Source organism: Polyodon spathula, chromosome 21 (genome assembly GCF_017654505.1).
Source record: "Polyodon spathula isolate WHYD16114869_AA chromosome 21, ASM1765450v1, whole genome shotgun sequence".
Taxonomy (NCBI): domain Eukaryota; kingdom Metazoa; phylum Chordata; class Actinopteri; order Acipenseriformes; family Polyodontidae; genus Polyodon; species Polyodon spathula.
The window spans coordinates 26999012-27025009 of NC_054554.1; the positions used below are offsets into that span (position 1 = coordinate 26999012).

A 25998-nucleotide genomic window follows, 5' to 3' on the forward strand; every position below is an offset into this window, starting at 1 on the left:
AGTATTAAGGTACAGTGTGGCCAGTGCTGGAGAGCAAAGAATAGAGGTGTTCCAGTGCCAATGTTAAGGTCGTGGGTAGCGACAGCACTGGACAGCTGGGAATGGAGAGTTTAGTGCTCATCATTACAGGTGCAAGGTGACAGGCATTGTAATTGGATTGGTGGGGGTGGTGTCTTAATTTGATTATGCTATTTATATCACTGTCTCAGTGGACTGCAGCTGTGCGCACCTGATAAAGGGACCTGTGCGATATGTTAAGCTTGTGTCTTAAAACTACATATTGGTCAACTGATCAGAAAATACAACATATAGATAAAACTATGGGAAATTCAATTATAATCTTCAGTATAATGGGTTGAGCTGTTGGTGATGATGTTTAAAGCCTCTTTGGCAGTCAGACATTAGCAGCTCCTGTTGCTCTGGGGAGCGTTCTTTTTTTGTAACGCATCATACAGAAATCGATCTAAAAAGAGCATCTCCTTACCTGGCTCTAGGGATTGTGGGTAGTCTGGAGGCGGCTGCCCCTCCCCTCTCTTGTCCTGTGGCTCCGCCCCCTTGTTGGTGTGCAAGGGGGCGGGGCTGAGGGCAGGGGAGCGGGGGGCGGTGGCGGGGCTGGGTGCAGGGCAGGGAGTGCAGGGCGTGCTCTTGGGGTGGGGCCGCAGGGAGGGAGAGCGGGAGCAGGGGGACAGTCTGGCTGCACAGCCCGCCGGGGGCGGCACGCTCTTGGCGGGGGTGTAGGAGAACGGCTTGGCGCTCTTCTGAGTCCTCTGTGTGAGGAGATCCTCCAGCTCCGTCGGGGGGTCCTCGGGCTTCCTCTGGGGCTGCAGGGAGGAGGCAGAAAGAGATGAGAATGTGCACTGAACATGGTAAAGTTATACAGGGGTGCCAGGTCAGCAGACCTGGGCTTAGTTACAATTGCAATTGTGCAAATTGTAATTAATTGCAGTGACAAGGTAATTGTAATTGAACTTCGGCACACCTGTGTAATTGTACTCATGCTGTATAATTGATCGATTGCAGTTCAATTATGCATTTGTCATTCAATCATTATTCTTGTATTTTCAACCACTTTTGGTGACCTCATTTGGTTGTATAGTATGGCAACACTGCTACTTGTAAGAGTCAGTAACTGGAGCAGTCAATGTAAGTACGTGTAGTCTTGGATGTATGTGGCTGACACGGTGGGCATTGTGTTTCAGGTGTCAGGTATCAAAGCATTTTACGGGGTACCTGTTACCAGTTGGGATCTCGATTGCTGGGGAGAGGTGCAGTTACCTGTAAGTGGGAGTGTCTTTGCTGCATCTCCAGGGCTTGAGCTGCTCTCTGCTGCTGCTGCTGCTGCTGTTGGTGTTGGTGGTGCTGATGCTGCTGCTGTAGCGCGTACAGCTCCTGTTGCCGTAGAAACTGGGATCGCGAGTACATGCTGGGCAGCTGTACGGGGTGCTGCATGTGCGAGCCGGGGCCCCGCGCGCCGTACATCGGGGGCCACAGAGAGGGCTGTTCCATCACATCTGCAGAGACAGGCAGGGTACTCAGACACACAGCACAGGGCCCAGCCCCTATTCATCTACCCAGCCAACAGAACATACTGTATCATTATCTACCAAGATGCACATAATGGGATCTAGACAGTGTCCTGTCTAAATACCACTGGCCTTTAACTCTAATGGGTCTGGAGCTCTCCCCCATCACTAAGTTTACAAATGGGCAATGAAATTTAGACTGTTGACCACACAAATGTGTGTAAATAAAAAGACATAAAAATGATTATAGCTTTGTGACTAGAAGCTCAGGTGTAATGTTGAATGGAAACTGCTGATTGTGTTTGTGCGCACTGTTCTCGCTGAACACTGGACTACAATACATAATGAAGCAAAACCTCTCAGACTGTTTCAGTGGTCCCACAGGATGGACTGTTCACACAACTGCATTAACACCACTGCAGAATATTCCCCCTAGTCCCACACAGAGCTGGGCCAGGGCATGTAGGCAGGTGGAGAGGCCCGTTCCCACGTTTGATAAATCTCTGTGACAATGGCAGGCTAGTGGAAGTGATACGTTACCAGCAGCTGAATCACTTCATGATAAAATATTGTGTATCCTTGGACTTCAGCCCACGTTTTTTCAGCAAGGCACTTCTATAACATTTATCAATGTGTATGTAAATCCCTTCCTCCACCCCCTCCCCCTTATTCTCCTGTGCAGCGCCGGGGACTTATGTTCTAAAAGATTACCCTGACTGGGCTAATGTTTCCCAGGGGGAAGGGTTCTATGGATGCACTTCCTTTTTCTACTGGAACTCCAACAGTGCAAGGAAGGAAATGTGCCACTAAAGAGCAGCAAAACTGATTACATTTAACAGGCAGGCTGCTAAACAAGGGGGGCGAACGGACTGCAGATCATAGGGTTTGATCTGCAGCACACATTTCAGAGTAAATAACAAACAGGGAGAGGGAATACCAAATAATCCCTTATATTTATACTGTAAAATGTATAAAAACCTGTTGCTCGTTAAGTCTGATAGCAAGAGATCGGTTGGTAGATATTGTTTCTACAGATTGCTTCCAAATGCACCAGTACTAGATCAGATCACAGAGGGTTAGAATTTCCAAACGCTTTCAAATTACAGCATGCTTTAATTTAGTCTTATTACAGAAAGATTTTTGTCCACAGAGAGGGCTGGGAAATCTTTCTTCTGTTAACTGGCTGTAAATCTAAAATGTATCCGAAGGTTTACTGTACCCTTATCATCTAGCAACCCCTGAGTGGGGTCCTTCAGGGGTGCCTCAAATATAACCCAAGTAGACTGAAAACCAAATCGGAAAAACCTCTCTTTCTTATTAGTTTCTTATACACAAACTATATTAATGATTTATAATACAAATGCATACTTCTCATGTGAATTCATTTCTGTGTTCACATGTTTACTGTTAGTAGGCAGATGTGAAAATTAAACAGTAAAACTCTGGCTACTGCCAATGGTGTCCAGAATTAGCGAAATCTGCAAACAGAGTCAAACTGCAGTCTTAATGGATCTGGGGTATATTCCAGTGACCTAAACAGTGGCCTACCTTAACATAACTGCCATTCAAATCCATTAAAAACTTTCAGCAAGATGTGTTCATTATCAAAGAGTCCATTTTAAATGCTTTCCTTGATGGTGGTATAAAGTTTAGACTGAATACCCAAAAACCTGCAAGGGCTGCTTATAAAGCAGTGTACTGTACCAAGATGGTGCGTGGCGGGGTGTGCAGGTGGCTCGCTGGGTAGCACGACCAGCTGGGCAGAGGGGTCCTGAGGCAGAGGCAGCACAGGCTGCAGGGGGCTGGGCATCGCCGCAGAGAAGCCAGGGGGGAGATTCTGGTGGAGAGCCGCGTGGCTCAGCCCTGCAGACAGACAGTGAGCTCGATTTAGCAGTTTTTTTTTTTTTTTTTTTTTTTTAAGTGTTTCAAGAAAATATAAAACAGAACAACAAGCATAGCAAACTTGGACCAGTTTATACTAGCATGTCACTGAGGGAGATGCCAACAAAAAATGGCAAGATTTGGGTAAATGTTTAAATTAAGTGTCCCCAATTACTGTGTATTTACATAGTAGTTACTTAGTAAATACAAGTGTACTTACACAATTGCAATGTTATTATGCAGAGTTACAATGTACTTTCTGTGTAAATCTTTTTGCATGGTATAACCCCAATCACATCCCTAACCCTAACTCTTTTTCTGATACAATTGTGTACATTCTCATATAGGGCAAAAAGCAGTGGAGCTTTACTGAGGAGTTACTACTATGGAGAAAGAAATTCTACTTTTGTCAAATTGTAGTTTATAACAATAGGTTTTAGTTAATGACTAATTGCACATGACACAACCCAACTCATTTTTGTATGATATTCCAAGGCTTTCTTGAGCAAAAACAGATTGTTACTGAAGTATAAAACTGACCGTAGGAATGACTGGTCATCCACAAAGAGGGACTTCCTGTCCGTGGCATCCAATGGTGATGTGCTGGATGGGCATGTGCCGCAGGGTCCGCTCCTAATTGGCTGGCCTGCAGGGAAGTTCCGCCTGGCACCATGAGGTGGGGGGTAAGGTCGCCATGGCAATTGCTGGAAGGATGGATTCTGGCAAATTCCACCCGCTCTTTGTTCTCCCTGTTATAAAAAATGAATTCAATTTAGCAACAGTTTTACACTCTAGTTAGATAACATATCTATTTATCTGACTGCCGTGGTTCCAGCGGATATTCAATTACAACTCATAAAAATTGCAAAACTAAAACTAAACTGAAATGCTAATTTGGCTCTTGTGTATATAATTAAATGTTAAAAGTAGGTATCATGCTCCTTTGTTTAAAACCAATGTCATTCAAGCCCTGAATTTACAAGCTTGTGGGAGTGATGTAGGAGCAGGAGTGTGAGTAGTGATGCAAGATAGAAAACAGATACACAGGAGGACAGGATAGACATACTGGTATGTAGATGATGATAGAAAGGTGGATACATGACACAAGATTAATCATATTACTTCCCAGAACCAGACTGCAGCTTCACACAGATATTGTATAAAAGTGGCCATCTGGCTCTTGGGAAGCATATCTAGATGGACAAACAGATAGACAAGTATTGCGAAGACAAGAGTGGGATCTGAGCAGCCAGTCTCAATCCAGTACAGATAGGCAGGCAGGCACACAGACAGACGTGATTGCTGACCTGATGAAGAGTTCTCGGTCCCGGTCCAGGCAGGGCAGTCCCAGCTGATCCTCACAGAGCCTCTTCCTCTCCTCCTCCCCCTCAGCATCCAGAGGGAACACTGAGCGCGGGACTCCTGCACACAGAAACGCAGTGAGAGCTGAGCACAGACACATTCACCTTGCTGTGAGCTCTCTATTACAGGGGAACACCAAGTGCGGGACTCCTGCACACAGACACGCAGTGATTATCGGAAAAGCAAGGTGTAATTAACTATTTCAAACTCTCCCTACAAAGACTTACTACCAGTGCATGCCAACCCTGCACTGCAATTCAGAAGTATTTAAAAAAGATGCGCTCATTCATTACAGGGATGGAAGTAAGACTCCTATTGCATAGCAGTTTTACCCACTCCAGGTTTTACTGCAGGCTTGATCAGCCACGGTATACAGGTAACAACTACAGATGTGTCCTATTAAACTAGTAAAACCAGGACTGGATCAAAGTACTATGCAATGGGACTCTTTGCTTCCAACCCTGCACTACAGCCAATCAAATCAACCACACAAGAAAACAGCAGCTTTAGTCGTAAATACAAGTTCCTTACCTTTCATGGCTGGCAGCACCCTGCCCTGCCGACTGTGCCCGGGATGCCCGTCGGGTGGGCGGTTCTGTGGCTCTCTCTGCCTGGCAACAGCCACTGCTATACCCACAGGGGGCTGGCGCACTTCCCCCTCGCCGTGGGGTCCATCACCCGCCTCCCTGCTCCGTCCCCCACCGCAGTCCTGCCGCTCTGAGTCATGAGGAAGGCCCTTCCTCAGGGGCAGAGGCTGCTTGGTGTCCTGCAGGGCACAGCTGGTGCTGCTGTTGCTACTATTGATGCTGCTGGCGGTCTTGAGGCTGCCCAGGCCTCCAAACGGGCTCTTCTGGGCCAGCAAGAGGGGCTGCTGCTGGCTGCTGTACTTCAGAAGGCTCTTCATAGCTGAGCTCTCCCCTTGAGAGGCTTGCGTCTCCTGCTGGCTGGAGCTATGGGGGGGCATCCCTTGTTGTTGTTGCTGCTGCTGCTGCTGCTGTTGATTTTGTTGACTCTGCTGTCTGTTGCCACTGCTGAAAGAATCCAGGTAGTTCCTCCTCTGCTCTTCCTCGGCCTGGATCTGCTGCCCCCTCACTGCCCAGTGCGGCAGGTGTTGCTGCCCACTGTTGCTGTACCCAAGGGATGCCAGCTCCAGCTTCCTCTTCATCTCCTGCCCGCTGTTGCCCAGGTCACCCCCTGCTTCAGGCCCAGGCCTGTGCTGCTGGTGCCTGATGCGAGCCACCTTCTGCCCACCCCGCTCGAAAGTGCAGCCGCTCCCGTTAGCGCGGCCCTGATGTTGACCTCCTTTACTGGACGAGGTCAGCCCTTCGGACGATTGAGTAGTAGAGGAAGGACCTGAGTGGGAACAGTCCTGGAAGGGAGGGGTGCTGATGTAAGGGCCGCTTTTCCCCGAATGGTTCCCCGAGTGGCCTCCCTTCGCCCCCTGAGGGAGGGAGGGTCTGAACAGGTCCATGTCGGCACTGTTGATGCATTCGAGACTACGGGATCGCGCACTTTGATTCTGCTGCTGCTGCTGCTGCTGCAAGTGATGATGGTGACTCTGAAGCCAATCGGGAGCCTTATCTGCCTTCCCATAGGGCTGCTGTTGTTGCTTTCTCTGGCAGCTACTCGGAGGCGCCCCGTTATTTTGTCCATTGTTTTTCTCCAGTGTTCTATCCTTGGCACTGCCCCCACCCCCACCCCGGCAATCAGGGTTGCTCAGCTGGAAGGGCCCACTGTTCTTGTCCCCCAGGTGTCCGACGGAAGGCACGAAAGTGGGCCCGGTGACTTTCAGCTCACGCCCAGTGGCGCCCCCTTTGTCCTGGGAGGAGTGTGTGGTAAGAGGGGGTGGAGGAGGGGGGCAGTAGAAGTCAGGGTGGTGGGGGTGGTGATGGTGATGGTGGTGAGGGTGAGTGGTGTGTAGCTGGAGGCAGGGGAACCCACCTGCCCCTCCTGCCCCCGCTGCAGAGTTCATGGAGAGAGGAGGGGGGACAGAGTAGGAATGGTGGAGCATCTGTCGGCTCTCCAAGCAGTCCTGGGGGTGCCCGCTAAACCTCATCTCACCGCTATTGCTGTTACTGTTACCGGTACTATTGCCATTCTTGGCACAGCGGCTACTGCTGCCCCCTCCAACATGCCTGGTCTGGGCACCCCCACCCCCACAGCTTAACATGGCACTCTTAGTGTTGGTGTTGCCACCAGAGTCTCCATTCAGCATCTTGGCATTCACCAGGCAGGCACTGAGGTGCTTTCCCCTGCCCAGCGAGTCCTCTTTGCAGTGGCCACTCTCGGGAGGCAGACTTGCTTTGTGTCGCTCCAGTGCTCTGTTGCTTTCCTCTTCCAGCGAGGCTTGCTGCTGCTGCTGCTGCTGCTGGTGATGATGTTGGTGATGCTGTTGTTGTTGATGCTGCTGCTGCCTTTCTTTAGCCTCTTGCTTACTGGCCCTCTCTTTCTCTTTCGAGCCCAGCGCCACCCCCCTCTCACCCCCTTCCTTCAGGCTCTTCTGCAGGCCGCTCCCTCCCCCTCCTGAGTCCCGCTCGCGGCTGCAGGACCCCAGAGGGTGCCCTGGTGCTGCCCGTGAGATAGCCGGGAATCCGTGATTAGCTGAGAGCAGTGTTGGCTGGGAGGGGAGGCTTCTCAAATAGAAGTTATCTGAGACAGGGAAGAACAACAACATATTTTTATTTATTTATTTATTTATTTATTTATTTTTTTAGCATTGACCATTTTGTCACTGGAACTTCTCAATTAACCAGGTGACAAATTATGACTAAAACATTACTTCAATTCTGAATGGAGAAATCATTTTAATTCAACTGATTGAACTGCTATTAATAAAGTGACTTTCATAGTCCAGAACCCTTTAGCAATTTAGCAAACACAATGTTAATTGTACAGAGCAGGGCAGACTAGCAGGACCTGGGCTCCAGCAGACGGGATAACAAATTAGCTGGAATGGTCAGCAAAAACGTAAACGCACCTTTCTGTGTGTCATAGAAACGGTGCTGCCCGTACAGGACGCTGCTGTTGCTGTGGTGATCCAAGTGGCTCATGGGAAGGAAGGTGGAGGCCAGACTGCCTGAAAAGCGGGGATACCCTGGGGCTTGTGAGAGAGAGAGAGAGAGAGAGAGAGAGAGAGAGATGGGATATTAGTGGAAGCCTGATGCCCTCAGAGAGGACGGTGGTACTGCATTGCTTTCAGGAAGTGCAAACAAAAAGGCAATGCTCTTGGTCTGAGACTGTATAGTCTGAGGAATTTATTAAGTCTGGTTTGAACAAAAAACTGAACTGTTTATGGCCCCAGTGGACTGGAATTTAAACACCCCTGTGCTTTTCCTGAGTAGGTCACAGTTCACAAAAAGTGCTTATCTACAGGTAGATCAGTCCAGAATAATAATTAAAAATAAATATCTGTCTAGACTGTTTATAGATCAGCCTACGTGAGTGGGTTTGGATTGCTTTCTGGCGAGGGGGGGGGGTGTCTTACTGTTAATGTGTTTATATGAAAGGGGGTCGTTGCTCTTAGACAGCAGCCCGTGGCTTATCCTCTGTGAAGTGTCTTGACTGTCCCCTTTAATTAGCTGTTGTTAAAAGTTTAACTAGTCCCGCTAAAGTAAACACAAGTCTATAAACTGCAGACTCCAGATGCCAGCTTCCCACAGGGAATGGAGAGTAGGAGAGTCCCACCCCCTTACTCACTCCCTTGCAAGGACACGGCCAGGGCACACATCTGTTCCTGCTATCTCTGCTACACCTTAAACCGTCAAGGCTCTTAAAAGAGCAATTACTGCTTTTTTTTTTTTTTTTTTTTTTATTGGATCCACTTGGCCGCTGTGTCCCTCTTTTCTGCTATTTCCGCTGGGGATAACTCCAGTGAAGAAAGCATTTCAAACTGGATGTGGAACGTGCTGCAATTAGACTGCGTCAGTCGGGTTCAGTTTAATATATTCTGTATTCCCTTGCATCTGGGATGTCAAGTTTCCGATTATGCACCACATGGTTTTTGATTGCTTAGTGCTTTGAGAAGGCTTAGCCATGAAAGGCACTATATAAAAGCAAATGTGATTGACTTGTTAGCTGCTGGAAAGTAAAGTCAGAGATGCAGACACCTGCAAGTTACCAACTTGAGAATCTGCCCCCGGAACTGACATCAGCAGCTGCAAGTGATGACAGAAGCACTGGGGACTCCATCCTCCCTCTCCCTCCCCCTGCCCAAACCAATTAATTTAAATGACAACAATTAGACAAAGGGTACATGACAATCTAAAAGCAATCAGCATCTAATGATGTGTAATAAAACTCAGCCAAGCTCCCTAGTAGAGATGGCAGCCAATTATCGCTGCTCGGGAAAGGCACCCTGACTCCATCTACAGGACTCCTGGGTTCCAGTATTTCAAGGTTAAAGAAGCTGACTTCAGTTGCAAAATATCCGAAAGGTTCCCACTGGATCTGTAGCAGTGACAGCAAGGGGAAGATCACTTGGCACTCTGTTAAACCAGAATTGCTATTTTAAAAAAGTCACATTGGCCTGTAGCGTACAATAAATTCTGTGCTCAGCTGAATATTACTAGCACACTCCTATGGTTTGCTTTAGCCTGTAATTGAGTTCATTTTACTGAAGTAGGACCCTGATGAAAGAGAACAAGACCTTAATTGAACTAAAATTAATAAATTAGAGACATTCTTTTAAAATATGCCCTGTTAATTTGTTATGTATTTATATATTCTATCTATTCTATTTATTCTTTTTTTTGTTTGTTTTTTGACCAGTGACTCAAAAAAATGTATTTATAGCAAAATCAACAGCCAGAGTACTAAAATAGGTGTTCAATACACCCTGTAGCTTTAACACAAGGCAGCCAATTAAATATACAGTACAGTGAACTTTATGGAGGGGAACTGAGAGCTAACACATCCAATACAGGGAACTTTGAAGTGTATAGGTACAGTGTGTCACGTCTGCAGGACAGGGGAGTCTGTACCCCAACCATCCACCCAAATCTATTAAACTAAATAAGGGCAGTGAGTAAGCCTCCCCCTCCAGTCAGGATCCTGCCACAAACAAGAAAAGAAAGCATTCACTGGCTGAAATACGAGCGAGGCCAGCCTGTTTCTACCAGCCAAGGCCTTACGGACAAAAAAAAAAAAAAAAAAAGACCTTTTTGTTCTTGAGCTTGGGGCATTCCTTCAGAAAATGACATCTGAAACCCAACCCTCAACCACCAACTTTCAATGCAATTAGCATAGATGAAACACCTGGGGAAAAGGCTGCAGTTAACATTTTCTGCACTGGAACTGTACACTAGGCAATAGTGTATAGTTGTAACTGGACTGGGGATCTGCAATCTAGCACATAAATTAGATAATTGTACAGAATACAGTATAGAAATCTAAGAGTCAGCAAATTATATACAGTATTCAGAACTCAGTGCTGGGGACCCAGGAGCCAGCAAATTATACATGGAATAAAGAACTCAGTACAAGGGATCTGAGAGCCAGCGAATTCTATACAGTATAGAGAACTCAGTACTAGGGATCTGAGAGCCAACAAATTCTATATAGTATAGAGAACTCAGTACTGGGGATCTGAGAGCCAGCGAATTCTATACAGTATAATTTCAGGACTCAGAGTCAGTGGATAGGTGATCCTGGGTTAAAGCACCCTTCTGTGCAGCTGGTCTACAAACTTTAACACACAAGCTCAACTTTATACAATTAGAAGATACAGTACAGTATGGGAAAAATAGAGGGACTCGCTGCCTGCCGTCATTTCCATTTCCTGTGTGTGTGTGTGTGTGTGTGTGTGCACGCGTGTGTGCATGTTTCAGTTTTAGTACCTTATTTTTTTTTTCTTCCTCTCCTTCCAAAATAAAATTAATGGCAGCTGGTTTCCGACATGAAGAGAAATTGTGGCTAATGAATCTTTCTGCTCATTTTCTCCCCCCCCTACCCTTCCTTTAGAATTAATGTTTTTCTTAAACTGACTTCCACTAGTGCCCCCCCTCTCCTCCCCAACAGTCCCCTTGAGGGAAACTAAGCTGTTAGACATTACGGCTGCCTTAATATCCACCTGTCAGGAGCGCGGCTTTTATATAGAGCCATCGTACCCAGCACTGCTGGCAAGAGGCAGAACCAGATGGGGGGGGGGGGGGGGGGGTTAATAAATGTATTTTCTGCAAACCACCCCCATGCCCTGGGGGTAATTATGAATTGTCTGCATGTGCAAATCACTTTAACTTTAGAAAAGATCTTTTAAAACAATGCTCAGGTACAAAATTAAAACCACCAGGCTGTGCCATGCACCAAGCAGAAAGCATATAGAAAATAACATCATCAAAAACACCTGAAGTTTTGTAAAGGAGACCAAAAAGAAATATATTGCATTATTTCAAATACTCAGCACTGTAACTTGAGATCGGTAACTAGAGGCTACAGTAAAAAAAATAATGAAAATAATATTCTGATCACTGAACCATTTGGAGTCTATGCAATATGGGAGAGTGAAGAATCAGCTCCAATTAGTGGGAGCCCAGCGGTAAAAGGTCAGAGCCCTGTGTGCCTCCCTACCACCCCGCCTTCATATGGCTGCAGCAGGGAAAAGCTGCACCCCCCCTGCACCCCACCCACTCAGATTGTCTGAGTCTTCCAACAGGGAACAGTTCAGCATCGCACAAACCGAAGGGAGGAGCGAACATCACAGAACTCCAACTTCAACAAGCACCTACAAACCAGCGAGTCAGATCTGCTAATTGACAGAAAGTGAGCAAGCGAGAGAGACATGCAAAGAGGAAGAGAAAGTCAGAGGGAGAAAAATCCTGGTACAATACAGGGCGTTACATTCTGCCACCTGATTCAAAACGCAGGAATAGATAGATAGATCCGAGTTCGCTTTGCGTTACAGCTTATAATGTCCTGTACAAACTCGGGCAACACCTGTTTCACTTGTCATGCCAATAAAGTCCTTTTGAGTGGAATTGTATTGAGAGGAAAGGAAGGGAGAGAGAGAGAGCGCGAGAGAAAGAGAAAAAACCTTTTCAGTCAGTTCAGCTTACTGAGACAGTGAGAGAAAAGACAGGCAGAGGCAAAGAGGGGTGGGGGTGGGGAAGAGAGACAGGGCTGGCTCGTATCACCGCGAGTGTTAGCTGCTAAGGCTGGATCGATGCCAATTGGCAGCTGGCGTGTCGGGGCTTCCTTCTGAGATTTCTTTTATTTTCTTTGAAGAGTGGGGGGGGGGGGGGGGGGGTGAAAGGGGCATGTGTCAGCCTGAACCCGGTCAGCCTCCTTATTGACCAGCGGCCCGTCACAATCGCAGAGCTGAATCAGCCAGGGAGGAAAGGGGGGGGGGGGGGGGGGTCTCCAAACCCAGCTATTAACTCTACCCATTGTCAGCTTCGACACAGAATCCAGCTTCACAGCAGAAACATCACAAGATAAGCCCCGGCTAACAGTCTGGAGTCTCCATTTCAGTTAGGATGGAAATTCCACCCATGACTGGTAGCCCTTCTTCTAATAGACTGCTGCAGCTTAAGCTCTCGAATGGCCAAATGTTAAGACTGGAGGCAGGTACATAACGGGTAACTTGATCACTACACCATGGGCAAGTACACCCTGTACAGTACATGCACACCTTACAAAACAATTGGATACTGTACAGAAGAGCCCTAATTAATTCCTATTTTAAACATGTCGAGTATCCCTGGTAGAAATACCACCGTCAACTATAGAAGCACTAGTATATAACTTCAGTATTTCTACAATAACAAATGCTATAATCAACTTTGCGGGCTCTATCAGTTTATCAATAGCAATAGCAGGTCAATAACTATCAACTATACTATCCCTAATACAATCCGCGCCGATCATGATCGATGACGTAGGATCATTTGTTGCAGAAAATCATATTGGGATGTCATCTCTTTTTCAGGAATGTGTCAGATTTTTCAGGATGTGAAATACGTGTTTAATTAAGACATGAATTACAGGGGTTCTGATAGCAGAGCCTCATAAGTAATGTGTGTGTGTGTGTGTGTGTGTGTGTGTGTGTGCAGGATAGCCAGTGCCCAATCCTGTTCCATACTGCTCACTGTGAAACGAGGCCCCTCTAAGTGCTGGTGTGCCAGGACCACTCACAGGGAATAGGAAGCAGGTGTTCAGTGCATTAGACTGCAGCGATGGCTCTCGTCAAAACCCAGGGCTGGGAGACTAGGGGGCAGAACAGACACAGATCAGGAGCTCACCAGCATGATCACCCTGAAGCTTAACGATAAGCGCTCCACTCTTAGCTCGCCAGCACTGTCTCAAATCAAGGGCACAATAATCATATAGTCACAGCATGCTGCACTGCAATGTGGAACCCCGAGCCCTGAAGTCATGGGAAATGTAAGGAATGTATTAATTATGCTGGTTTTAATTGGCTTTCATAGCAGGTGGTAATGTGGCATGTGGGTATATTATGTGTGGCCAAAATCTAGTTGTCATGCAACAGAATCAAATTTTTGAAAAAAATAAATAAATAAATAAATTTAAAAAAAAAAAAAAAATTATATATCTCAAAATACATTTACAGATGTGTTACAAAAAATATTTTGCAAAGCAAATAATTGTATTACCGTGCACACACACACACACACACACACACACACACACACACACACACACAGTAACTGTGATTGGGTAATGACACTACAGTAAGAGCCCTCACAAATACACCACCTCTGGATGCTCAGTTACACCACAACAGCGTGGTTGTTATCTGAAGACACTATCTGTCATCTCCCAGGGCTTGGGGGAGGGGGGGGGGTTCTCTACCCGGGTGATGGTGTCAGTTGGTTGGGCAGGAAATGAGCCGTTGTCAGTCGGTTTAACCAGCGCGGGTCAAATGGGCTTGTCTGCGGTGTGTGGGCAGCCAGCACCTCCCCGTCTGGAGGTGCTGATCAGAAACCACCCAAGATCCCCAAAGCACATTGCAGGGGAACAGCACCCTGAGGCTTCAAGTTGCCGCACTACTGCAGCCCAACAGCGGGTGGCAGTGATTTCAATCAAGTACAAAATGAAATGTTTTTAATGCATTGAAAAAAAAAAAAACAATCGTAATTGCAGATTTTATTATTTTCTTTGTGTTTGTTTCTGCCGGCAAGACATGCTTTACAATGGGTTAGATAGAATTAAAGACTCCACGCCTCCCACTGCCTTCATAGTGGAAGAGCCCAGTCTGCCCGGACCGGTCTCCTTCACCGCTCTGCCCAGGCACAGCCATTCAGGGGGACATTTACATTTCAAAGGCTGTTTCACGTCTCCGTTTCACAGCTGGAATGTAGGTCAGGTACGGAATAGTACCAGTGGGACATCGACAGTAGCCTGAAGTGGGTGATTTGGGTAATTGCATTGCTCATTTCACTAACACGCTTTTTATGCAAAATACAAAACAATTTGCAAAAATATTCAAGAACAATTTGGACATGCTGGTAATAAATGTGCTTCATTTGATTATGCACTTAAGCAGCAAAATGCAATTAAGTGGTATACACACACACACATTAGTATTATTGCTGTTATTATTTATTATTTTTATTATTATTACTACAGTATTATTATTAGCATGAATGTGAAATGCTATAAAATCTGAAAGATTTTTTCTGTCTATGATAATTTTTTTTGTTTATACCAGAAAATAGAAACTCTGCTATTCTACTTATCAGTACTACTCATGTTCTTGCCTCTAGTTTGCCTGTATTTCTACTGTAGTAGAGTAACTCTCTCCCTATTTATAAACTACTGTGCAGAAACTGCTTTCCTCTCTAAACGATATTATATGAATCTCTCTCGTTCTCTCTGCCCCTACCTTATTTAACTGCAAGTCACCCTCTCTCCCTGTGAGTGACAAACTGTACTGTAACACGCTCTCGCTCTCTCTCTCTCTTTCTCTCCCCCCTGTCTAGGCAACCCCATTCTACTGGAACTCTCCCTGTGTTTCAAATTCGTTCAGTCATCGAGTTACAGTGGCGCTGGATGCCAACAGCAAAGCTCAAATGTGCAGCCTGCCAACAACAATTACTGTTCTTCATGGCAGCTGCCAACAGCTCTGGAGGAGACGGAGGCTGCTTAACCCACTCTATGCCAAAGCTCCCCCCACGCTTCAGGAGGAAGCTGAGCCTGTAACACACGCACACAGAAACACAGTGCCTGGTCCCACCCCGACAAGAACGAGCCAGCCTTGAACCAGTAAGCAGTGCTCCGAAAACAACTTGCTGTGCAACAAGGTCTCCGATTTGAGGGATGTAGCCTGTACAGGACGTCAGGCTGTTTATCAACTGTGTGTATTCAACAGTCACAAGAAACTGAAATAAGCCAATAGACTTAACACCCTCATCTCTCAGTGAAGGTCACTCGGTACAGGAGGCCATCTCCTTGTGATCGGCTCCCCTTTGAAAGCAATGTTAGTCAATCTGAACAGCCCTCTCTAGTAGCAATTACTCTGCTGACTTAAATCACATCCATTCATTGAAACATACATAGCCAACGTATCCAAAAAGCAGACACAAATTCTGGATTTACTGAAGCTTGTTTTGGAGCTAAAAGCAAGCAATGGTTTGGGGGATGTCAGGCGCATTTCAATGATGCTCCTTCAAAATAAAGACAGATTTCAGAAATGCTTGGTTTGCTTAGGCTGTACTGCACGCTTGGAAAATGCTCTAGAAATACTGTGCAGTGTTTAGATTAGAGCCGATACAGTAGGTCTGCAAGTGAGCCACATCCTAAATGATTGAAACTCTTGTGACATATTAAAAGAAACAACAATTGTGCAAGTTTTAAAAATCGACGCCACAAGATGATAAAAAGTGTTTACAATGTTGCTGCTTTTATCTCATTCTGATTAGGCCAATCCTAAAATAACATTAGTGGACCCTGCCCCCTGGCAACATTGAACCTTTGGTAAACAGTAGAGAAATAATATAAAATCGGAAAAACATGCTATTTCTAGAACATGAAACAACACTTTAACAAGAAAAGTGTGATGTGCACACTATGCCAGTCAGGTTGGAGTGCGGGAAAGAGATACAGCAAGATAGACTGACTCAGGCTCCTTACCTTCGTGGGAGTGGGAGAACCAGATCTGCGAGGCCCCGGAGTGTGGCCCCCCATGGAAGGGGGGCTCTGAGGGGGAGGAGGGGGGAGGGCTCCCCACTCCCCCCACGCGCCCCCCGCTCGGCTCCGACGACCTGGACGGATGTGCCCATGAAGGAGGCAGACGAGTTCCCCATCAATCCACTTCCTGCTGACAGACAATAGGAAGAGAAGAGGTCGTTAGACACCTGGATTGAAAGCGTGACTTTACTAATACAGCCCCTGGACCTAGGCTTATGACTGAAGACTGAAAGACAGATGGGAACTGCACAGCTTCTGTGTGTGGAGTATCTGATCCCACAGTTCAGTGTAACTGCAGTTAAAACCACGAGAACCACATTACTGCAATTATACTGTGACGGTTTCTCTGTGTTCCACCTGTTAAAGCCCAAAGTGTGAGTTGAACTTACCAAGGTTTAAACATGGCTCAACCACGATAGCCCCATCAACCTGCCCAGATACCGCAGCCACACTGACCCAGGGACAAGACAGCAGAGATGTACCTATACTGTAGCAGTGACTGAGTGAGTGAGTGAGTGAGTCTCTCAGTGCGCAGATTCAGTAAAACGAAAGGAGAGGAACAGCACCGGAATCCCCCTCCCCTGCTCTCAACAAGGGGGTTTCCTGGATGGTATACAAGCACAGATAATACGGCCAGTGGAATAAAAATAAAATACATGCAAGAAACTATTTAAATAATAACCAACAAAACGCAACTCTCATGAATGTGGCTCCTCTTCCTTTTTTCACACTCCACTGGAGAAAGGGAGCCCCACCCCCACACCCCCAGCTCCACCCCCTGTACCATGTCACACAAGGAGCTATAGTACTTTGCTACAGTGCACTGCAGTTACAATACAGTTTCTGTACCTGACTAATGCCCCTGTTTTCATCAATTACATTAACTACTTTTCATTAGGGAGGGGGGGGAAGTCTGGCGCAGTTGGCAGTATGCATTCTTGAGTTTCCCAGTGCAGACAGCCTCCCTCATACAGTACATTCGAGAGACACAGGAGACATGAAACACACACTCTCTCCTCTCCTACTCGGCACAGGCACACTGAACTGATCTGAACCATGGCGGATCAATACTGTGCCTTCCAGACTGCCTCCCTCCTCAGACCTCTGCCCTGAGGCTACAGTGCTGCACACAGGGAAACACGCTCATTTTAAAATGCGTACGGTTATTAGAATTTATTTATTAACTTTTTAAATCTAGATAAAAAGGAAAACGCCTGAATGAAATTTCTTTTCAATAATATCACCTGCACTCATGTTCTAAAATGCATTGCTAATGATAATGCAACACATTCTGAATGGAAGTACACACAAGACTTTTATTCTCAAGGAAGAGCACTTGAAGTATGTGCTGGTCTTAAGAACATAAGAAAGTTTACAAACGAGAGGAGGCCATTCGGCCCATCTTGCTCGTTTGGTTGTTAGTAGCTTATTGATCCCAAAATCTCATCAAGCAGCTTCTTGAAGGATCCCAGGGTGTCAGCTTCAACAACATTACAAGGGAGTTGATTCCAGACCCTCACAATTCTCTGTGTAAAAAAGTGTCTCCTATTTTCTGTTCTGAATGCCCCTTTTTCTAAACTCCATTTGTGACCCCTGGTCCTTGTTTCTTTTTTCAGGCTGAAAAAGTCCCTTGGGTTGACACTGTCAATACCTTTTAGAATTTTGAATGCTTGAATTAGGTCGCCACGTAGTCTTCTTTGTTCAAGACTGAACAGATTCAATTCTTTTAGCCTGTCTGCATATGACATGCCTTTTAAGCCCGGAATAATTCTGGTCGCTCTTCTTTGCACTCTTTCTAGAGCAGCAATATCTTTTTTATAGCGAGGTGACCAGAACTGAACACAATATTCAAGATGAGGTCTTACTAGTGCATTGTACAGTTTTAACATTACTTCCCTTGATTTAAATTCAACACTTTTCACAATGTATCCGAGCATCTTGTTAGCCTTTTTTATAGCTTCCCCACATTGTCTAGATGAAGACATTTCTGAGTCAACAAAAACTCCTAGGTCTTTTTCATAGATTCCTTCTCCAATTTCAATATCTCCCATATGATATTTATAATGTACATTTTTATTTCCTGCGTGCAGTACCTTACACTTTTCTCTATTAAATGTCATTTGCCATGTGTCTGCCCAGTTCTGAATCTTGTCTAGATCATTTTGAATGACCTTTGCTGCTGCAACAGTGTTTGCCACTCCTCCTACTTTTGTGTTGTCTGCAAATTTAACAAGTTTGCTTACTATACCAGAATCTAAATCATTAATGTAGATTAGGAATAGCAGAGGACCTAATACTGATCCCTGTGGTACACCGCTGGTTCCGTTACCTTTATATTTCAAAAGGCAGTTTCACAAGCCGGCTGAACAGTTTAGCTGTATTCAGACTGGGCGATGAAGGGTTAAATATTCTCCCTGTGTTCCCGTCGGAGAGTTCCCTCGCTCACAGCTCCAGGTGTCACTACCTGCAAATTTGCCGAGACTCTATTCCCTTAATTGCAAGGCAGACACCTTTGAACTTGGGAGAAAGGGAGACGCAGCAATTATCTGCTCTGTGTTTTTGTCAGGTTGGAGTATAGAAATGATTGCTCTCCGCTGCCAGGGGAGAGCCTGGCCTTGCTGTCAGCCCAACATGGAGCAGTCTTTAATTTGAGTCTGCGAGGGACTGCAACAGCATCCCACTACAATCCCCAGGAGAAGAGAAGCAGGGAAGCTGGCCTGATCTCAGCTGCAGTACGTCTCCTGTTGCCGGCTCCTCTGCCTAGCTTTAAATGTAACACCCAAATGTTACAAAACATTAGTGCTGGGATGAACACAGGATTTTCATGTTGGGATATCTGCTCATAGTTTAAATATTCCTTCAGATATTTGATCATTTTTCAAAAAGCAATAAAAGCCATTATATTGCTCAGAACGCAGTCAGAGACAGCATAGCAGCAGGGGCAGGGGGGGTGTGGCCCCTGTGTGTGTGCCTTTAATTTACAGCAAGACGTTACAATATGTAACACGTTAAAATAGAAAAATATCCCAGGAGTAAAGAATAAGATGTGTAGGACTTACTTTATCCCAGTGAATTAACTACAGAAGAAAGGATGCTAGAAGTTCAATTTAAACATTTTGTTTATTCCCGAAATAAATACACACAAAGTTGACAACGCATTTCATTTATTTTTTCTTTCCTTGCATTGCCATTTCTTCACAGTAAAAAGTGGCCATAGACACATTTTCATAAAGTAATAACATGAGGTTTACTTGTGCCTTTTTGTAGCTGAACACGCAAATGAAAACTTTAAACACTTCAAATAAAACAAACGTGGAAATAGTGTAAAAAAACTCTCTGTTCTGGTTCTCGTTTATTACATTCCACATAACAGAAAGTCACAAAATTCTATATAAATGCAGTCTATATAAAAATCAGTATACAACATTTTCAGGAAGTTGGGTAAATGTTTAAGGTAGGCATTTCAGTCCCTTGAGATTTTTGTCACAAATGACTTTCCTTAAGGGTGCGTGCGAATAATCTGATTTATTTACTTTTTGCTGTCTAAAACTTTATAGAGGCTCAAGAGCTGCTGTGTTGATTCTGTTTTTACATATATTAATCTCACAGATCACATGGAGGTCTTCTTCATTTAACATTTTTTCAAACTGCAAATTCTGGTGAGCCGATGCAAGGTATTTTTGTCATTTCTAGCAAATATGAAAATCTCATTTTTTTATCCAAATACATGTCAAACAATATTCGTTTGAATATTAGGATATTTGTACCAGCACTATAAAATACTGAATTAAAAATCTTGTTCATTTAACGTGCATAAAACCTAATCGCTTATTTTCTATTTGTTCATTACAAATTAGTACCAGTTTGCTTCTTACGAACACAATAGTGCAAACTTTGCACTGCACTGTGTAGCCACAATGACTGTATCTCCCCCAAAACTGCCGATTTTCTTTCAATAAGGGAAGACGAACCAAATAAATACATTCACAAAGAGGGCTTGATCATTTGATGAATCAGAACAGGCCTACACTTCAGACTATTTTTCAGTGATGATGAACTGCAGCAATGGTTTAAATCAGTCTTCAAAAGGGGATTTCTCTAGATGTTCTGTTTCACTGCCACATCATGCAATAAGCATTGCTTGTGCGGTGCAAAAGCATTTCTCATTGTATCTCTTTCAAGTTGACAATATCTGCGGTGTTGCTCGAGTGTCAGATCGCACAGTAATAAGTGTTAATTAAATGAAGGTTACAGCTTAAATTAAATGAACACAACATTCTGCAACACCTTCCTCAAAGAGTAAGCAACAGGGTTCTGAAAACTATAGCGTTACACATCCCCACGCGTTGCTACAACTGTTCAAATAATGTACCTGTCATTTTTCTTGTCATTGTTAACATTCTGACAACTTTTTTTACAGGATTATTGCCCACGTTGTCAAGCAGGTAACACAGCAGACTTTAAAGTTATACGTGTAAAAAGTTGTCAGGATGTTAACAAGGAAAAGAAAAAATTTAAACAGTTGTAACAACATGTGGGAACATATAATGCTATATTTTTCAGAACCTGCTACTCTTTAAGGTGTGAGAGAGAGAAAGAAAGTGAGAGAACACATGGTTTCCTACAGTGCAAGTATAATATAGTTCTGAATAAATATACCTGTCAGGTCATTCAACTTATACTGAGCACATACAGCATTCGTGGTACATTACATTTGAAAAGCCCTGGGATTCCCCAGGATGCACTGATATCAGGAAGCAATAATATCTCACGTTTCTACAATATACCAGAGGAATTTTCTCCCTAAAATGAAACCCATTGATAGTCTACCTGAGTGGGGTAAAAAGACCTTCCATGCAATCTTAGTTTTTGATGAATGTTGGCAGTTCTTTCCCAGCAAGCTTTGCGGCTAAGTGTCATTTACTTGTTTACAAAACTGAAAGGATAGATGGCACTTATGCCCACTTGCCACTTGACTGGTCAGTTTTGTGATGTATTTCCACTTCCAGTTTGGCTCGAATGCAAATAATCAGGGGCAGCTCAGATTGGCAGTCAATGTGGGTTGGCTAAATGAACATGGAAACACAGTATCAGAGGCACCAGGGTTTTCAAACCGGGTTGAGTGGTGCATGGAAACGATGTACTCAACGAGCTTTAATGAAATAAGCACACACAAAGCCAACAATAAAATAAAAAAGGGCAGGATTAGAGGTTAGGTGATCTGTTCCGTCAATGTAATTAAATCAATGAATGGGTCACGCCTGGAGTGCTGGTAGTGACCCCTGACCTGTGTATGCACCCCTGACCTCTGATCCCTCTGTGCCAACCCAGAATTCAGGATTTCAGCAAACACAATTAAATCACAATTAAGCTGATCACTGCGAATGAACCAAACGGGAGTCGAAGTGGGACAAAAGAAAGAAAGCACGGTCTGCTCCAGGGAGCTGCCGCTGGCTGGGATAAACCGACTCAGATCTCAGTCTGTAACAGCACTAATTAGGATGTGGTTAATTATAGGCAGAGCAGCGGAATAGTGGGAATGGAGGCACTGGTTAATCAGTGCAGCAAACACCAAGGGAAAGGGAGAAAGAGAGAGAGGGAGGGAGAGCAAAAAAGAGTCTAAGAGAGGGAAGTAGGAAAGCATTAGAGAAAAGAAAATCGAGCATGTGAGTAAAAGAGAGATTGCAAAAGAGGGACAGAAATAGAACAGGCAAGCAGAGAGGGGTAACACAACAGCAAGAGTAATACAGATCAGTTAGAGATACACACAGTAGAGGTATTCTGGTGAGATAGTTACAGCAGGACTACAGACCCGTTGGTGCTCAGAGGCCACCTCGCCCCCACTTCCACATCCTCCCTCCCCATCCTGGCTCTGAAAGCAAAGCCCCCTGTCCCTGGATGCCTGGAGGAACACCTTTATAAAAGAGCAGATTAGTATTAATAATTGATCTGGAGCACATTTTGGCCTCCTCCCCTGCAATCACCCCCCTAATCCTCATCAATTATTAAGAGCAGCACTCTGGCCTGTGCACAGGGCTCCTTTCAATCAGCACAGCGCTTCTGCTACAGAAAACAAAAGAGAAGTGGTGGCAATAATTCACTTCCTAACATGCAGCAGCAGCACTTTCGTTAATATCAAACGAAGTGCCGGGTCCATTTCTGATCCCACACGCAGTCAGCATCTAACCCACATTAATACCAGTACTGCTCTCGGGATGGATGAGGTGGGCTAATTCCATTTCACAACCTTAAAGACAGTGCTTTTAAGAAAGAGAGAGAGAGAGAGAGAGGAGAGAGAGAATCCTTTGGCTGCTGCCTGTCACCTGTCACCTCAAGCCCTGTATTCCACTGATCCATCAACGATGTACTGCAATTCCACTTGCTGATATCGTTTACCAATGTGGACAAGCCCAGAAGTAGATTAATTTAGAACCATGTTAAACTACTTGAACACATTAGTTTACCTTCTGCACTGCAGCCCAGCGCTCTAACTACTGAGCTACTCAAACCCACTGCCTTCCACACTGCAGCCCAGCACTCGAACCACTGAGCTACTCAAACCCACTACCTTCCACACTGCAGCCCAGCACTCGAACCACTGAGCTACTCAAACCCACTGCCTTCCACACTGCAGCCCAGCACTCGAACCACTGAGCTACTCAAACCCACTGCCTTCCACACTGCAGCCCAGCACTCGAACCACTGAGCTACTCAAACCCACTGCCTTCCACACTGCAGCCCAGCACTCGAACCACTGAGCTACTCAAACCCACTGCCTTCCACACTGCAGCCCAGCACTCAAACCCTCTGCCTTCCACACTGCAGCCCAGCACTCGAACCACTGAGCTACTCAAACCCACTGCCTTCCACACTGCAGCCCAGCACTCGAACCACTGAGCTACTCAAACCCTCTGCCTTCCACACTGCAACCCAGCACTCGACCCACTGAGCTACTCAAACCCTCTGCCTTCCACACTGCAGCCCAGCACTCAAACCCTCTGCCTTCCACACTGCAGCCTGCATCCACATACTGTAGCTACAGCTTCAGGTCGAACCCTTCTTACTCAATATACTTTGGAACTGTGTAAAAAGGGTACTGATGCAAACCCTTGGGAAACAGCATTATTTATAGTGGCCTGGGGAGCACCACTTGGCATTTATTCATTCTGTAATGCTTGTCCTTTTAAGTAATAAACTGTACTGCAATTGTAAAAGTACATACATTTCATTTTGTGAGAACAAAGAGTTTGTGCTTTTCCAGTCCCGAAACACTAAAATTGCACAGAACAACACAATTAGAGGTTAAGGCAGCCTGCTGCTTCTGCCTGTACATACGGCTGTTAGCAGCCCAGGATCAAAGAGCTGGCAGAAACCTTCCAGGCAAACCCTACTTCCCCTAGTTCGAGGCCAGCTCTCCTCAAAGCACCGCTGACTAGAGATGTAAACCAATGAAATAAAAGAGCCGCAGAAGAACAAAATGTAACTTATTAATTAACCCCATAATCCCAGTAACATGTGCACAGCCGTATGTGATCACTTTCAGTGTTTCAGTCATAAAGCAGTTCTTCTTAATCCAGCCTGCCATTCATTTTCACTAAAGTTATTTGCAGATCCTGCAGCTCTCAAACAGAATAACCATAAACAGTTAGAGACCTACTATACTGTGGAACTAAAAGGGGGAGCTGTAGACTGTACATGTGTTAACATTACTGCTCTCTTCTGCATTCGGTATGCACTGTACAGTATGTGTTTGCTTAGGAAAATGGAAGACGCAAATGCATAATGACCTCATGTGAGGATGCAGTATAAAAGCAAATGGAAAGAAAAGGAAAAATAGTTATTTTGGTCACATAATATATTTTTTCCTCAGCTATTTTCAATATTTCATGCATGCAAGTCTGTTCCAGACTTTATTACCCCATCCTATAATAGTAATAATAACAATGACTTAAAACAATTAACAGTGTAATTATAATTGACAGTGATCCACATTACCACGATTATTGTTCACATCTGGTAGAACTCCGGTCTGTAGCCCTTGTGTTGGCCTCCCCAAGGGGCCGCATACCCAACCCAGACACAGAGCAGAGAGCGATCACAGGGCTACACGTACGAATAAAATAAAATAACCCAAATAAGAACAGAGTTTGGACCTCTGGATGGAGAGAAGGCAGCTTGTGTTAGCCAAGAATGAGCCTATAAAATCAATCTCAAATCCACAAGGGACGCCCGCAAAATTCTCACAGAATCTTTGATGGAGGAGCAAGGCAATAAAAACAAACTCAAGAATCAGAACCTGCGCTGAAGCCCATTCAAAACACAACCCCAGTACCACTACAGCAATGCTGAATGTCCTCATGCAATTAAAAAAGGGTTAAGCCACTTACCCCATGTATACATATTAATACATCGCTGTTCTGCTCTTCGGAATAAAACAAAATAAAGAACAAAAAACCTATTGTATGGCAGCTAACACCTTGACTCCCTCCTCTCTCTACAGCCCAAGTATGTTTAAGATATTTTAAGACTGAATAACACATCAGCTAGTTACTCACAAAAATAAAGATACAAAAAAAAGGGGGATTTCCTTAACTCTGAAGCCATATTGAAAACATTAATTACAAGTAGCCAAATTCCTGTTGGCTTGGAAATTATTGCAGGAGGATTGTTGCGTGTGTGTGTGTGTGTGTAGGTTTTTGGAAGCCAGGCAGCCAAGAAAGTTTCACTTTTTTGATTCAGCACAGAGGAGAGTGGAGAGAGATTTGTTTGGAGAGGGTCGAGTCCAGGGTGTGCAGGAAGTGATGTTCAGCCCGCCTATGCCTCAGGCCCTCAGCCTACTGAATACTTGCCGGGTGAGTCTGGTGGATGTGGTTAGAACAGATTTCCACTCCCCGCTTATTCACCCTGGGCTACGGGCTGCCACATACATTACAAAAGAAGAGAAAGGAACGGGGTAAGGAGCAGAATGTCAGATGAGACAATCATTTCCTCCTAATAAAACAAAGGAAGTGCCAGTGAGGCTGCGTGGCCAGAGCGCTGAGGAACTGGAAGAAAGGCAGTGTGGCTTAGTGGTTGGAGCTGAGGGACTGGGAGAAAGGTAGTGTGGCTTAATGGCTAGAGCTGAGGGTCTGGGAGAGTGGCATAGTGGAGCTGATAAAGGGTCTGTGATTCCAGCAGTGCATGGAAAAACACTTACCTTCTCGTCTCAAATGGAAGCGACAGATGGAGAGGTGCGGTAACAGCAGAGCTTGTTTCAGACGATCTCAAATGGAAGAATCAAGTCACCAGGGCAGAAACAGTTAATGCTGGCCATTTCCCCACATCCACAGCTGTACAGTACACCACCCACATCTGGTTGGCTATCCAGGGGTTGGGCTTGGATTTCTATACACAATCACCCCAGCCAATCTGAAACACTCACAGTTTCCCATCAGGTAACGCAACACCATGGCAAGGATTGCTCAGCACAACTCCCAGCCACATTTTCCATCTCGTACTTGTGCACAAGGGTTCAGAATCTAGAAGCCTCTCTGTAATATTTCAAAGGCTGACGTGTTGCTGTCAAGCAGTGCCAGACCTTGTATCTCAGAGCTGGTTTCAAGCGGATGTCTTAAAGAGATGAGCTAGTTGAGAGCTGTACAGCTTATAAAACAGAGATGGTTTAGATCCAAGCTACTTAACAGAGAGAGTCAGAGCAGATTAAGTGATGATATAGTTACCTTGCAACCTCTAACAATAGTTGACATTCATCAGACATTCTCCAGGACCAACGACATATCAAGGTATCATCAATCAGCCAAGCCTCCTGATTTTGCACATGGGGAAAGTTGATCACTTGGTTAACCAAGATATTTAAGCCAACAGACAAACTAGTTTTGTAAGAGATACTGTAAACTAGAAACTATGAACAGTTATGAGAAAGCTCAGATATTTAGATAAAGCTGTTTTAAAAGTTTAATAATGTAATTGTCAGAGATTAATAAATGAGCTGTATTTAAGATGTGAATCAGTTAGTGTATACCGTAGGTCCCTGCAAAGGGTTCAGGCCCCCTTCCCTTATCTACAGTACATCCACTGAATTTGTCAGCTT

At 45.0% G+C, this 25998-nt stretch overlaps 1 protein-coding gene across 1 annotated transcript in view; it reads right to left on the reverse strand.

The window, feature by feature from the left end:
- Positions 1 to 25998, reverse strand: part of bahcc1b (BAH domain and coiled-coil containing 1b) — an 89776-nt gene that overhangs the window by 23167 nt on the left and 40611 nt on the right. Inside the window, 9 exon segments of the mRNA XM_041221860.1 lie at positions 485 to 821; positions 1276 to 1511; positions 3228 to 3386; positions 3945 to 4153; positions 4712 to 4826; positions 5298 to 7415; positions 7744 to 7866; positions 15852 to 15991; positions 15993 to 16035. Coding sequence (XP_041077794.1) covers positions 485 to 821; positions 1276 to 1511; positions 3228 to 3386; positions 3945 to 4153; positions 4712 to 4826; positions 5298 to 7415; positions 7744 to 7866; positions 15852 to 15991; positions 15993 to 16035 — 3480 coding nt within the window.